The 15,552-nt window shown below is 41.9% G+C and overlaps 1 protein-coding gene across 3 annotated transcripts in view; it reads left to right on the top strand.

Moving 5' to 3' along the window:
• Positions 1 to 15,552, top strand: part of polb (polymerase (DNA directed), beta) — a 90,746-nt gene that overhangs the window by 3,107 nt on the left and 72,087 nt on the right. For all 3 annotated transcript variants that reach the window (XM_080217089.1, XM_080217088.1, XM_080217087.1), the window contains exons 2-6: positions 2,997 to 3,054; positions 4,291 to 4,357; positions 8,635 to 8,709; positions 10,600 to 10,658; positions 13,835 to 13,884. In XM_080217089.1, coding sequence (XP_080073215.1) covers positions 2,997 to 3,054; positions 4,291 to 4,357; positions 8,635 to 8,709; positions 10,600 to 10,658; positions 13,835 to 13,884 — 309 coding nt within the window. The remainder of the gene's footprint in view (positions 1 to 2,996; positions 3,055 to 4,290; positions 4,358 to 8,634; positions 8,710 to 10,599; positions 10,659 to 13,834; positions 13,885 to 15,552) is intronic.

Here is a 15,552-nt window from a genome sequence, read left to right as displayed (position 1 = left end):
ACCTTGTGGTGAAGGATCCTCTTGAGAAGAGTGATCATTGTATGGTGGAGTTTCTGATGCAGATGGAGGAGGAGAAAGTGGGTTCCCGGACGTGTGTCCTTTGTTTGAACAGAGGGGAGTACGATAGGATGAGAGAGGAATTGGCAAATGTTGATTGAGGGAGCGCATTGGAAGGTAGGTCTGCTGAGGAACAGTGGAAGATCTTTCAGGAGATCTTTCTTGGTGCTCAGCAGAAATTTATTCCGATGGTTAAAAAGGATCGTAGGAGGAGAGATAATCAGCCGTGGATAACGAAGGAGGTCAAGGAAAGTGTTAAATTAAAAGCAGATGCGTTTAGAGTAGCTAAGAGTAGTGGGCGAGAAGAGGATTGGGAGAGGTTTAAATATCAACAAAGAATGACAAAGAAGTTGATAAAGAAGGGTAGGATAAACTATGAAGCTGGGCTAGCGCTAAATATAAAAAAGGATAGTAAGAGTTTTTATAAATATATAAAAAGGAAGAGGCTGACTAGGGTGAGCGTTGGACCCTTAGAGAATGAGAGGGGGGACTTACTGGTAGGGGATGGGGAAATGGCTGAGGCCTTGAATACCTTTTTTTGTTTCGGTCTTCACGGAGGAGGACGTGAGTAATTTGCCGGGTGTTAGCGATGGAAAGATGGTAGGAGTGGAGGGCCTGAGTGACATTATTGTTAATAGAGAGGCAGTGCTCGAAAGACTGGAGGGACTGATTGTGGGCAAGTCCCCAGGACCGGATGGAATGCATCCAAGGGTTCTGAAAGAAATGGCAGAGGTGATAGTGGATGCCTTGATGATCATTTTCCAAACATCGCTGGATTCCGGGGAAGTGCCGGAAGATTGGAAAACGGCTAACGTTACGCCGTTGTTTAAGAAGGGTGGCAGGCAAAAGGCAGGGAATTATAGGCCGGTTAGTTTAACGTCTGTTGTAGGTAAAATGTTAGAATCCGTGATCAAGGAGAAAATAGCGAGGCATCTTGAGAATTGTTTGATAGAGCAGACTCAGCACAGTTTTGTTAAGGGGAAGTCGTGTCTGACGAATTTATTGGAGTTCTATGAGGATGTGTCTAGGGCGGTGGATAGAGGAGAGCCGGTGGATGTGGTGTTTCTCGATTTTCAGAAGGTGTTTGATAAGGTGCCGCACAAGAGGTTATTACAGAAGGTCAGGGGGCATGGAGTTGGGGGTAGGGTGTTAGCGTGGATAGGGGATTGGCTGTCAAATAGGAGGCAGAGAGTGGGGGTCAATGGGTGCTATTCGGATTGGCGGGTGGTGACTAGTGGAGTGCCCCAGGGGTCAGTGCTGGGGCCTCAGCTATTTACCATTTATTTCGATGATCTGGAGGAGGGAGCCGAGTGTATGGTGTCGAAATTTGCTGATGACACCAAGATTGGTGGAACGGCAAATTGTGCGGAGGGTGTGGAGAGTCTGCAGAAGGATCTAGATAGGCTGGGCGAATGGGCCAGGAATTGGCAAATGGAATTTAATGTTGGCAAGTGTGAAGTTGTCCACTTTGGTAGGAATAATGGTAGGAAGGACTATTACTTACATGGCGAGAAACTGCAGCATGCAACGGTGCAGAGGGACCTCGGGGTCCTTGTGCATGAGTCGCAAAAACCCAGCCTGCAGGTGCAGCAGGTGGTCAGAAAGGCGAATGGGATGCTGGCCTTCATAGCGAGGGGGATTGAATATAAAAGTAGGGAGGTCTTGCTGCAACTGTACAGGGCACTGGTGAGGCCGCAGCTGGAATAGTGTGTGCAGTTTTGGTCGCCGCACTTACGCAAGGATATTTTGGCCTTGGAGGGAGTGCAGAGGAGGTTTACTAGGCTGATACCAGAGTTGAGGGGGTTGAACTATGAGGAGAGGCTGAATAAACTAGGCTTGTACTCGTTAGAGTTTAGAAGAATGAGGGGAGATCTCATTGAGACGTATAAGATGATGAATGGGATGGATAGGATAGAGGTGGAGAGGCTCTTCCCGCTCAGAAAGGACAGTAGGACTAGGGGGCACAGCTTCAAGATAAAGGGGGCGCGGTTTAGAACGGAGTTGAAGAGGAACTTCTTCACTCAAAGGGTGGTGAATCTCTGGAATTCTCTGCCCGTTGAAGTGGTGGAGGCTGCCTCGCTAAATATTTTTAAGACGTGGGTTGATAGGTTTTTAATAGACAAGGGGATTAAGGGTTATGGGGAGAGGGTGGGAAGGTGGAACTGAGCCACGACAGATCAGCCATGATCTTATTGAATGGTGGAGCAGGCTCGAGGGGCTAGGTGGCCTACTCCTGCTCCTATTTCTTATGTTCTTATGTTTCCCGGGTTCAATTCTGGCCTTGGGTCACTGTGCGGAGTTTGCACATTCTCCCCTGTCTGTGTGAGTTTCCTTCGGGTGCTCTGGCTTCCTCCCACAGTCCAAGGATGTGTGGGTCAGGTTGATCGGTCATAGTAAATTGACCCTGGTGCCAGAGAGATTCAGTAAGAAGTCTCACAACACCAGGTTAAAGTCCAACCAATTTATTTGGCCACATCATGGCCAGGGAGATTAGCAGGGTAAGTACATGGGGTTACAGGAATAGGGCCTGGGTGGGTTTGTGGTTGGTGTAGACTCGATAGGCTGAATGGCCTCTTACTGCACTGTAGCGATTGGATGATCTCTCGGACTGTGGGAGGAAACCAGATCACCCAGAGGAAACCGACGCAATGTGCAGACTCCACGCAGACAGTGATCCGAGGCCGGAAATGAACCGAGGTCCCTCGCACTGCGAGGCCGCAGTGTTAACCACTGTGCCACCCTGTCGCAGTGTTAACCACTGTGCCACCCTGCCACAGTGAGCTGCAGTACAAAATATAAGCTTTTCTTTATTCTGACTGGATAGGTTAAGGTGAGTTGAATGGTATCCTTGATTTGTATTTATTGAATGTCCCTTCTTGAAAAGAAAAATCAGTGCAATGAGTTTTTCGAATAATGACTCACGCATTTGTTTTTTGTAGAACTTGCTAACTTTGAGAGGAATGTGAACCGAGCGATGCACAAGTACAATGCGTACAGGTAAATGTGAATGCTTGTGAGAATCTGAATAAAATAATTATTTTCCCATTATTATTCAGGGACTCAGACATAATGCTGGCTTCTTCAATGAGACTGAGTTCATCATCCATTGGGTGTGCCTCCAGGTAGACTCATCATGCATTCTTGGCACACATAGTGGGGGTGATTTTGTGCCTGCGTTCGCTGTTAGCGAGAACAGCAACACGGGTACAAAATCTCTCTGGCAAGATCAGTTCTTGATTGTCCCCAGCCCTCGCCAGTGATGTAGTACACTTGAATAAATTTACACATTATTAAAGGGCCTACACACTACATGATCTCCCTCAGTGAATATTCAAACCTTGACGATGTTGGTGAGGTTCATAACAGGTTTATGAAGATGGGAAACAGTCGAGAGGATTCCACTGGGGGCGCCAAAGTTACTAGAGCCCCTGGGGAGGGAGAGGGGCATGACTGGTCACTGTTGGTGCTGCCAGGAGGCCCTCTGGGGAGCCCAGTTGGGGAAGGGGTTTTTCCATTCGGTGCGGTGGAGGGTAAAACATCTAGACCTTTTGAAATGGGGACTTGGCGGGGTGGTGGGGAAGCAGCCTTTGGGGGAGCAAGCATTGAGGGGGTGGGGTGGGAGAAGTGGCAGTGGTTGTGGGTGGTGGGAGAGTCCCCAGTAATTATGCCATGAGGAAGGAGCCTCTAATACCTTTGTGGGGGGTAGGGGTGTGAAACTGGGGGGATTCAACATCACTTCGAAACAGGACGACCTTTAAAGGTGGTGTCCTGATCAGACCCCACCCCACCAGACTGATGGCGCATGTCACACCACCCAGTTTGGTTTTGTCAGATTGGCTCAAGGTCTATCTGAAAACTCGATGGTGAACCTGACACTCAAGACAATTATTGGAAAATTCTGTGCAGTCTCAGGCTAATGACTTTACACAAGCAATAGATACTAATGTGTAACCAGATTGAATACAGATTGAGAGTCAAGCTGTGAATAGATGTACAGGTTTTGTTCTTGTTTTGCCAGTCTGCAAATTAGATTAATGATCATTAATTGTATCTTTGATAACATGGTGATTGATTGTGTTTGATATTTAAGACTCCTTTAGTAATAGGAAACATATGTAAAATACTTTTGAATGCAATGATATGCAGTGATTTTCTGCTTACTAACTCAGATGCTATAGGATGCAAAATAGTTCTTCTCAGTGCTAATTTTCCTTTTTAATTCTCTTCTGGTAGGAAAGCAGCTTCAGTCATTGCAAAGTACCCAACAAAAATCAAGAGTGGTGCAGAAGCTAAAAAGCTTGTAAGCACTTTTCATTTTCATTTTTGAAAATATTTTTCTGACTTTTAAAAATGCTTTACACTTGGCTTTACTTAGCATTACTTAAATGGTCTAAAGTGAAAAGTGATTGGGTTAGCTGGCCCAAAAACCCATTCGTTACACATGTAGAAGGATTTTTTAAAAAAATGCAGTGAATTCTCGGAGCAAATCCTGCTGAAACGGCATGACCTGGCCATTACTGAAACATAGTCCTAGAGGTATACAGCACAGCAAAAGACCCTTTGATCCATCGCATCTGCGCCGGCCAAAGATAATCCACCTAATTATTCTGATTCCAGTTCACAGTATTTGGCCCATAGCCTTGTATGCCTTGGCATTGGAAGTCTTCATCTAAATACGTCTTAAATGTTATAATGTTCTGCCTCCACCAGCCTTTAGGTAGTGAATTCCAGACTCCCACCACTCTTTGTGTGAAAAAGCTTTTCCTCACATCCCTTATGACCCTCCCTTTAAACAACAACTAGGGAACCAAATATACCAGTTTAAATGGTCTGCAGGAAAGATCGGTAAAATGGTAGAGGAGGGGAGAAGACTTAGTGGATAAGAATTAAATATTTTCAATGATAAGAGAGGATGTAACAAGAGGTAAGAAGGCTGTGGAGAATTTAACAGTAGAATTAAGAAATACATAGAAACATAGAAGATTGGAGCAGGAGAAGGCCATTTGGATCTTTGAACCTGCTCCACCATTCATCGTGATCATGGCTCTACGCCCAACTCAATAGCCTAATCCTGCTTTCTCCCCATAACCTTTGATCCCATTCACCCCAAGTGCTATATCCAGCCGCCTCACGAATACATTCAATGTTTTGGCGTCACCTATTTCTGTGGTAATTAATTTCTCAGGCTCACCACTCTTTGGGTGAAGAAATATCTCCTCTTTGCCATCCTAAATGATCTACCCTGAATCCTCAGACTGTGACCCCTGGTTCTGGACTCCCCCACCATCGGGAACATCCTCCCTGCATCTACCCTGCCTAGTCCTGTTAGAATTTTATAAGTCTCTATGTGATCCCCCCTTCATTTGTCTGAACTCCAGCAAAAACAATCCTAACCTAGTCAGTCTCTCCTCATACAGTCCCGCCATCCCTGGAATCAGCCTGGTAAACCTTCACTGCACTTCCTTGAGAGCAAGAACATTCTTCCTCAGAAAAGGAGACCAAAACTGCACACAACATTCTCGGTGTTTCCTCGCCAAGGCTGTGTATAATTGCAACAACTCATCCCTGCTACTGTACTCAAAACCCCTTGCAATGAATGCCAACATGCCATTTGTTTTCTTTATCATTGCTGCACCTGCATGCTTACCTGCATATTCCCCTCTCCCAATTTACAGCCATTCAGGTGGTAAGAGTTGGCAGCAGATCTCCAGTAGCAAATGTGAAATGGCGGATGTATATAGATTCTAGATTTCTAGACTTCAACAGGACAGAAAAGTAACTGTCCACAGTAAACTGGGCATGCCTATTAATATTCAAAATGGCAAGATTAGTGGGAGATGTTCAAGAAAGAATTTAATGTTATACAAACCAAGCTATGCCCCTAAGGACTGTATTTGCCACATGAAGCCATGAGCAACTAAAGAGGAAAGTGACAATGTAAAATTCAGTGAGTTTGATCTAACTCCATCGCCCCATCTTAGTGCCATAACTCATAATATCTTGGGTTAATAAAGATCTATCATTCTTAGAGTTGAAATTAATAATTGATACAGCATCAGTGGCAGTTTTCAAGAGTTCCAAACTTCAACCGAACTTTGAGTGTAGATGTTTCTTAATTTCACTCCTGAAAGCAGTGGTTCCCAACTTAAGCCAATGCTTCCCAGTTCTTGACTGCCTAACCAGTGGAAATGATTTCTATCTGCCCTATCTGTTCCCCTTGATGTCTTGAAAACTTTGATCAAATCACCCCTTTAACTTCGACATTCCAGGAATACAACCCTAGTATGTGTAATCTCCCCTCAAAACTTAACCCTTCAAGTCTAAGTAATATTCTTGTAAATCTCCACTGCCTTCCCTCCAAGACCAATATATCCTTCTGAAGGTGTGGTCCCCAAGCCTCTCACAGTAACTCCAGGTGTGGTCGAAACCAAGGCTTTATATGACTAAAGCATGACTTCTATCCCTCTAGTCCTCCAGGTACAAATGTCAGCATTTTTTGATTATCTTCAGTACACGTTCATGACATTTTAATAACCTTTCTGCCTTGACTTCAAGCCTCCAGCACAGAGAGAGACCTTGGAGTCTTTGTATGCACATTTTTGAAGGTGGCAACTTAACTTGAAAAAACTGTTAAGAAAACATTTTGGGCTTTATTAACAAAGGTAGAATACAAAAGCAAGAATATGATGCTAATATTTTATAAACACTGTATAGTCCTCAGCTGGAGTATTATGTTCAATTTTTAGGAAGGATGTCAAAATCTTACAGAAGATTTTGTAAAATTGTGTCAGAGATGTTGAGATAAACTAGAAGCTAAGTTTGTTAGCCTTTTAACATAGAAGGTCATGTGGAGATTTGATACATATATTGCCAGTTTGCTTTTGTAAATAAGGGCAAACTGTAACAAGGGAAGAAAGGCCTGTAACTAGAGGACATAGATTTAAGGTGATTGAAAAAGGTGACATGAGTAAGCCATTTTATTACCGGTTGTGGTGACTGTAATGACTTTAATCAGGCCATTGAAGTTGGCCTATTGGAATACAAACTCCCTGATTAAGGGGGGAGCATGCGGTGTCCAAGAGCACTGTTAATGCTTTCCGTGTCCGTTGGGCATCTCAGATCGTGTGGTGCATTATTGACCCCTTTAATCAAATTTTAATTTGATGTTTTAAGTTTCCTTTCCACTTTGTTTTTTGTTTTGGCTGGTGCTACTCCTTTTGGGAGCTGCCTGTTTTGAATTGTCCCAAGATTAATTTGATTTTGTTTATTTGGTTGGACATCAAAAGATGCTCCTGATTAAGGTGCCAATTGATGGGCACTCCCGAAGGTAGACTGCTGACGGACAACACTCTGTATACTGCTGTTGGAATTGGAAATAAAGGGATTTTTGTGAAGGGACTTCTGCCTCCATGAACTTATTACAGTGATGTCGAATGCATGGCCTGAATGTGGTGGAAGCAGATCAAAGGCTAACGTTCAAAAGGGAGCTGGATGAAATATAAAGATCAACATTTGTAGGTCTATGGGGGAAAGAGCAGGGAAGTGGGACTAATTGGGAAGCTCAACCAAAGAGCTAGCACAAGCACAATAAGCTCGTTGGCTTTCTGTGTTATATTATTGTATGATTCTTCAATGGCCAGACTTTTCTCTTTTCAGTCATGGCTCAGGGGTAGCCCTCCCCTCTCTTGAGTCAGAGGTTGTGGATTCAGCAACTTGAATATGTAACCTCGGCTGACACTCTGGTGCATCACCCTTTGGAAGTGCCATCTTTTGGATGAGACACTAAACCAAGGCTATGCATGTGTGCACTACCATGAGAGATTCCAGGGCACTATTTCAGAAAACAGCAAGCACAGCACGGGCATTCTGTCTGGCACTCTGCAATAGGCAGTAATGTGCATAAAGATGGATTGTTATGACTCTTTCAGTTTGTGTTTTGCTTCTTTGCTGAGGAGAGAGCATTTGGGTCCCACTGGCTTTTTCGAAAAAAAAATCTGCTGGACGTTTTCACCTTGATCTTGGTGTGCTGAAACAAATTATATGAATGTGGTGCTACTGTGGTTGGCACAGTGGTTAGTACTGCTGCCTTACAGCGCCAGGGACCCAGGTTTGATTCCTGGCTTGGGTCATTGTTCAGAGTTTGCACATTCTGTCTGTGTTTGCATGGGTTTCCTCCAGATGCTCCGTTTTCCTCCCAGAGTCCAAAGATGTGTGGGTTAAGTGCATTGACCATGCTAAATTACCCCTTAGTGTCAGGGGGACTAGCTAGGGTAACTGCGTGAGGTCATGGGGATAGGAGCTGGGTGGGATTCTGGTCAATGCAGACTCAATGCGCTGAATGCCCCCCTTCAGCACTTGAGGATTCTATAATTCTATGAACCCATGATCTAGCTCATTATGGTCATTCAATCTTTTTCCAAGTGTGAAAATTGCAGACTTCAGCTTCTTCTGCCCTAATTGCATTGCATTTGTGTCTTGGAGTAATTTGTTCAGTGCTCTCTTTCTAATTATTGTATTTGCAATATCTGAATGAAAATGCTGTTAATTCACCCCAACCTCCATTTCCAACACTTTTAGGAAGGAGTCGGTGACAGGATTGCAAAGAAGATTGATGAGTATCTAGCAACAGGGAAGTTGCAAAAATTAGAAAAGGTACAGTGTGCGTTTCTATGGACGAGAAACCTTCAAGATTACAATTCATTGAGTTTAATTTTTTGGAGGTTATTGATTGACAGGCTGATTGATGCTTTGCATCAAAATAAGAAAGTGTATCACCTTTTAAAAGATCACCATTGACTAAGTAATCTTCTTTCACCACATGTTCTGATACTCCAGGTATCCTGGCCAATATTCATTCCTCACCCAACACTGAAAACAAATTATTTGATCTTTTTCACTTCTCTTGCTTTTCATATAAATTGGCCACCGCACTCCTGTGTAACAACAGTGATTGCACTTCCGAGTAGTAGATTAGTTACAGAGCACTTGGTTGTGACAAGTGCTATAGAAATACTGTTGTGTCTTCCTGACTCCCCGTGCTTGGCATTGCTGTTGATTTATCAAATATTTTCATCTTTTAATTTGAATCTTGGAAGCTCTGCATTATGTGCCTTCATGCTTCTTACACAATTAAAAAAAATATACTTTTGTCAGCCAACTTCATATGTCCTTCATATTATAATTTATGCTTAGAATGCACAAGGTGTAATTACAAGCATGGGAGTATCCCCTTGGAAAGTGGTCTTCATTCTAGGACACTTTTCTGGATTAAAGGATAATATACACTATGTTCCATTGGAATAACTCTTATAATGAATGTTCAAGTGGTATATTTATCCAGTAAATCTATTAAATGAGCATTCATAATTAATGTTCCTAGTCTGTGAAAATATCATAATTTGCTAATGGCATTGTGATATACTGTGCCTTTAAGAAATTGTTGCACGGGGTATATTTAGAATTCAGGTCTGTTTTGCAACGTGCCAGTTTATTGAAGAACTCTTTTAAGTTGATCACCTTTGGCTAAGTAATCTTTTTTCGCCACATGTTCTGATACTTCAGATAGTGATCTGTTAGTACCCATTTTCGATCTGGAGTATTTGTTTCAAGCTAAACTAATGCATTTGTGTGTACTTAGGTTTCCTCTGGGGTTTCAGAGTAGTTTTGATTCAATTGCTTGACAGGGACAGAGTCATGTGCTTAGTGGGAGGAGCTAAGCTTGCAGGGAAAATATTTTTTCTTTCATTTTTAAAAGAAGCAGTTATTGCCTGGCTTTGAAAGAAGTACGATGTATCTCTTTCTCTCCCTCAAAGCATTTTGAAAGCTCTTGGATTGTTAACTTAAGTATGAGCATATGAGTCTGTGTTTTTCTAATTAATTTTAAAGATGGGGCTTAAGTCTATAAGAGGAATTGGAATTCACATTGAAAATTTAGCAATTGAGGATTGTATTTTGTCTGGTTTAAGTTTTGTTTAGCTGTTAAAAGTTAAACTAATTAATATTTCTTGTATTTAAATACAATTGTTTTAATGAAGGCTTTCCTGTGTATCAGTAGAATTGCACCTGGAATGAAACATTATATCCTCACAATGCTAAAATAGTAAATTGTTGGGGTCTCGTCTGACTTCACAATATTCCTTGGTGTTTCTGATCTGGTATCCTAACAGCATATAATAAATACCCAGTCAGCAGTCTCAACTGAATTCACTGAGCAGTTCCTAAGGATTTTTAATTCTGTATCCTTTGCATTGTTACTAAGGATCATGATATTTGATGGGAGAAGGGCTCCCTTGAAGTGAGACATATGGGCACTTCATAAATAATTATTACTTACAAAATAATTATATTTATGAATAGTCAATTATTGATTGCAATGGGAATGAAATAATGCAAAAATGATCAAATTAGTAGCCCCATTTCCCACTGCATAGAATTTCACACCAAAGACCGGAGTACTAGGCTACTTTTCTATTGAAATTTATTCTGTTTGCCATCCTTTCTTATTGCATTTCAGTGTTGCATTCTGTTCTGTTTCTTTTCCAGATTCGTCAAGATGATACTAGTTCATCTATTAACTTTTTAACAAGAGTGACAGGAATAGGGTAAACACAAAAGACAAGAACTTTTAATGTAGTGGAACTTGAATTATCTGCCAAAATGGAGAAGATCTCCACCCACCACTCCCCCTGGCTGTATCATGACTACACTGAATTTAATCTTGTATATATGTCATGGTAATGCCCTGAGTACAGAGTAATGACAGGATTGGCACAAAAAACAAGAAATAATTGTTTTAAGTTTTATTTATTAGTGTCACAAGTCGGCTTACATTAACACTGAAATGAATTTACTGTGAAAATCCCCAATTTGTCACACTCTGGCACTGTTCGGGTACACTGCGGGAGAATTTAGCACCTAGCCAGCACATCTTTCAGACTGTGGGAGGAAACCAGAGCACCCAGAGGAAACCCATGCAGACAAGCAGGGGATGGGGGGGTGGGGGAGGGAATGTGCAGACGCCACACAGACAGTGACCCGAGCCATGAATTGAACCCAGGCCCCTTGTGCTGTGAGGCAGCAATGCTAACCACTGTGCCATGGTGCCACCCCAATTGTACAGCTTTAACAAAACATTAGCAAGTTGTCAATTGGAGTAATGTCTCACAAAGGATTGCCTAATTGGGAATACAGACAATTGGAGTGTGGCTAATGAAAGTTCCACTGTTACTTTTTTCTGCAACATTCTGCTTTTTGGTATCTTGAATGACCACAGGGATGCGTAAATCAGATATTTCTTCGCGGGTCTAGTCGGGTAATGTATTTTTTTTTGTTACTTATTGGTAATTTGGGTTGGGAGTTCAGTTTGAAGTTTGCAGATGATACAAAAGTTGACAATATAGTAAATAGCAAGGAAGGTTGCAGCAGACTTCAGGAATATACATGCAAACACATGGCGGAAGCAATTATAAATGGATAAGTGCGAAAAGTGATACATTTTGGGCTCAACAACCTGGCAAGACTAAATGGTGCTATTTTAAGGAGGCTGCAAGAACAGAGGGACCTGAGGTACATATTTACAACTCAATGAAGGTGACAGGGGATGATAAGGTGGGTAAGAAAACATAGTGGGATATTTGACTTTATAACGTGAGTGTTGAGAAGTGCTGGCTGGTTAGGCCTCAGCTCGAGTACCATGTGAAATTCTGGGCACCAAATTTCAGGAGGGACAGCCTTGTGGAGAAGGTAAAGAGGAGAGTGATCAAGTTGCTGCTGGGGATGAGGGAGTTCAATTGTGTGCAAAGATTGAAGAAGCTGCTATTCTTCTGAGGGCAGAGAAGGTTTAGGGGAGTTCTAACAGAGGTATTCAAAGTTACAATGGTTTTGATGGAGCAATTAGGGACAACTGTTTCTCTTGGCAATGAGTTCAGCAATAATAGGCCATAGATTTAAAATTGGCAAAGGAACTAGAAGGGGGTTAAGGTTTTTGAGGATTGTTAAGATCTTAAAAAGACTGTCTGAAATCATATTCCAGAAGAACTTTTAAAAGCAACTGTGAGAATTAATTTGCAGTGTTATGCGGAATAAGCTGGATAAATTGGACAGAAAGAGGCAGCATCGGAACGACAGCCTCATTTTGTGATCCTTGAAAGAAAGAGCAGGGTCCAATTGTATGATTCATCCCTGCGGTCATAGGATTCTTCTTGTGTTTTTAGTATTCAGGGAGTCAGAGGCACTGAGAGCGAAAGATATAAAATACTGCAGATGCTTGAATTCTGCAAACTTAAGCAGAAAGAGAAGTGAACACTCAGTGGGTCAGGCAGCAGCTGTGGAGAAACAAGGATCAGTCAACAATGCAGGTCCTAACAATTATCTTGAGGAAGGGGATTTTGTTTGTAATGATGTGATTTTTTTCTAAAAAAAACTTTACGTCTCTTCTAACTTTAATTGTTGGCACCGTGGAGATCTAGAGGAGATTGTGAAAAGTCGTGGGTAGAGAGGGAGAAAAATAGAAGAAACTTCTGCAGCACACTGAGTTTCAACTGTGTAATTTCATTCAGCTTTATTTTGTCCAGTATTCCCAGGAAGTATCTAAAAGATGGGAAACAATCTTGGTGCAAGCCATAAGACATCGGAGCAGAATTAGGCCACTCGGCCCATCAAGTCTGCTCTGCCATTCAATCATGGCTGATATTTTTTGCTTCCCCATTCTCCTGCCTTTCCCCATAACCCCAATCCCCTTATTAATCAGGAACCTAGCTTTCTCTGCCTTACAAACACCCAATGACCTGGCCTCCAAAGCCTTCTGCGGCAAAGAGTTCTACAGATTCACTACTCTGTGGCTGAAGAAATTGCTGCTCATCTCTGTTTTAAAGGATTGTCCCTTCACTCTGAGTTTGTGCCATCTGGTTTTAGTTTTTTCCACTTGTGGAAGCATCCTCTCCACATCCACTCTATCTAGGCCTTGTAGTATCCTATAAGTTTCAATAAGATCCTCCTCATCCTTCAAAACTCCAACAATTACAGACCCAGGGTCCTTAACCATTCCTTGTACAACAAGCTCTTTATTTTAGGGATCATTCTTGTGAACCTCTTCTGGACCTCTTCCGAGGCAGGCACATCCTTCCTTTGATACGGGGCCCAAAAACTGCTCACAGTACTCCGGATGGGGTCTGACCAGAGCCTTAGCCTCAGAGGTATATCCATGCCTTTTGATATTTGTTGATATTTTTCCCGTCCCTTTTAAAAATAGATGGAAAAAAGCATCCCATAGCACTTCACAGAAGTGTATTCAGACAACATTGAGACTGAACCAAACATCATGAGCATGGCGAATAAAAGCTTGGTGAAAGGGCTGGGTTTGAAGGATGGCTTTAAAGAGAATGCGGTTTAGGGAGAGAATTTCAGAATGTAGAGCATCGACGGCCGAAGGGTTAACAGTGGCGTTGTGTATAATGTACAAAAGGCCAGAGTTGGGAGGAGCACGTGGGTTTAGAAAGCTGTATGCTGGAAGAGGTTATGAAGAAAAGCAAAGCCCTGGAGAGATTGAAACACCAGAATGAAAACTTTAAATTTGAGATATTGAGGGGAGAAGAGTCTCAGATGTATTTATGTTTACTCAGCTTACAATTGAAGGGTCCAATGGAAAGAGATTTATTGTCATGGTTCTCACTAATGTTTTGGAAGTATTGATCTGTAAAGGGAAGGTAGAGTCATTTCCTGCATTTTAGATGTACTTTGGCCTCAGACAATTGTCCTAACATATGCTTCCATTCTACAGACCTGCAGCAGCAAGGAAATTTGTGGAGGAGGGAATCAAAACCTTGGATGGTACGTTTTGTGAGGCCTGGACATCTTTTCTGTCAAAATAATAAACATTTTGGTATTAGTAGAATTATCCATAAAGCTAGTTGCCCTATAAACTGAGATACATTTGAAAATATTCCTTTTGATTCTTTACCATGCACAATATGCCATCCAAACCACAGGGTGTGTGCTTTGCTTAATATAATCATAGAATCCCTACAGTGCAGAAGGAGGCCAGTTGGCCTATTGAGTTTGCACCAAATCTCTGACGGAGCAGTTAACCCATCTTACCTAGCCTCATGACCCGACACGTTTATTCTGCTGATCCACCTCACCTGCACACCTTTGGACACTAAGGCGCAATTTCACACATCAAATCAATCTAACCCGCACATCTTTGACTGTGGGAGAAAACCAGAGCACTCGGAGGAAACCCATGCAGACACGAGGAGAACTTGCAAGCTCCACACAGACAGTCACCCAAGGCTGGAATTGAACCCAGATCCCTGGCGCTGTGCTAACCATTGTGTCCCCTCGAGTGTTCTGCTGAATGATGGTTAAGGTATCTTAGGTTGTTTGTGGAAAATGCACAACTATGTGTGGAAAATGCACAACTATTAGGTGTGTCTAAGGTGCTAAACAAACTGATGCTTATGTATCCACCTCCTTTGATGATTTTTTTAAAAAAATATAAATGCTTTTCGCTGTGTGCAGTAATACACAGTGGAATAAGCTACTAGCCAGGTAGCATTTGTTTTATAACCCATGTTTATTCTTCCCTCTCTCCTCTTGACATTTAAAGATGCAGTATGGAAACAGATTAAGCTTGCAAACCTTCTCAAGTGGCCACTCCTTAATTAATGAGGCAGAATAATATATTTTGCCAACTATTTAATTAAAAGAATTATAGTATCGTATACTAATACAGCCCATAATGTCTGTCAGCTTTTCAATTAATTAAGCAATTAATCTCATTCCTCCACTCATCCCCAAAATTCTTTGCTTTCTCCCTTCAAATATTTATTGGGTTCTGAATTTGAATGTTACTATTAAACTTGCTTCAATGATCGTTTAAGACAGTGCATTGAAGATCCTCTGTCACAGGAAGCAGAATGTCATTCTTTACTCTGTGAAAACTGTTTATGATTTTGAACGTTTCTTTGGAATCTCCTTTGCTCTAAGGAGAATTATCCCAGTTTCTTCAATCCCTACACATTATTGATGTCCCTTACCGTGATACTATTATAGTAATCTTCTTCATCCCCTCCAAGACCTTGAAATTCGTCCTAAAGTATGATGCGCAGGATTGAACGCAATATTCTAACTGCAATGAAATCAATTTTAGAAAAAGATTAGCATAGTTTCATTACTTTTGTACTCTTCCTATATTTACAAAACCCAGGATGGTGGTTTTTAACCATTTAACATCTGCCACCTTGCAAAAATTGTGAATATAAGGGATGTCTTTGTGCCTGCATCCCCTTTAAAATTATACCATATAGTTCACATTACCTCCTTATTCTTCCTTCCAAACTCTCTCACTTCATAGGAGAGACAGTGGCATATCGTGATAGTGTCACTAGACTGGTGATCTAGAGGCCGAGCTAATGCCCTGGGGCATGCATTGAAATCCCACCGTGGAACTTAAATTAATGAACAGAAAAAATGGAATCAAAGCTCATCTCAGTAATG

The sequence above is a fragment of the Carcharhinus amblyrhynchos genome, chromosome 34 (genome assembly GCF_965287045.1).
Source record: "Carcharhinus amblyrhynchos chromosome 34, sCarAmb.v2.hapA, whole genome shotgun sequence".
Lineage (NCBI taxonomy): Eukaryota > Metazoa > Chordata > Chondrichthyes > Carcharhiniformes > Carcharhinidae > Carcharhinus > Carcharhinus amblyrhynchos.
The sequence above is the reverse complement of the archived record's forward strand: the minus strand, read 5'-3'. Positions and strand labels throughout refer to the sequence as shown.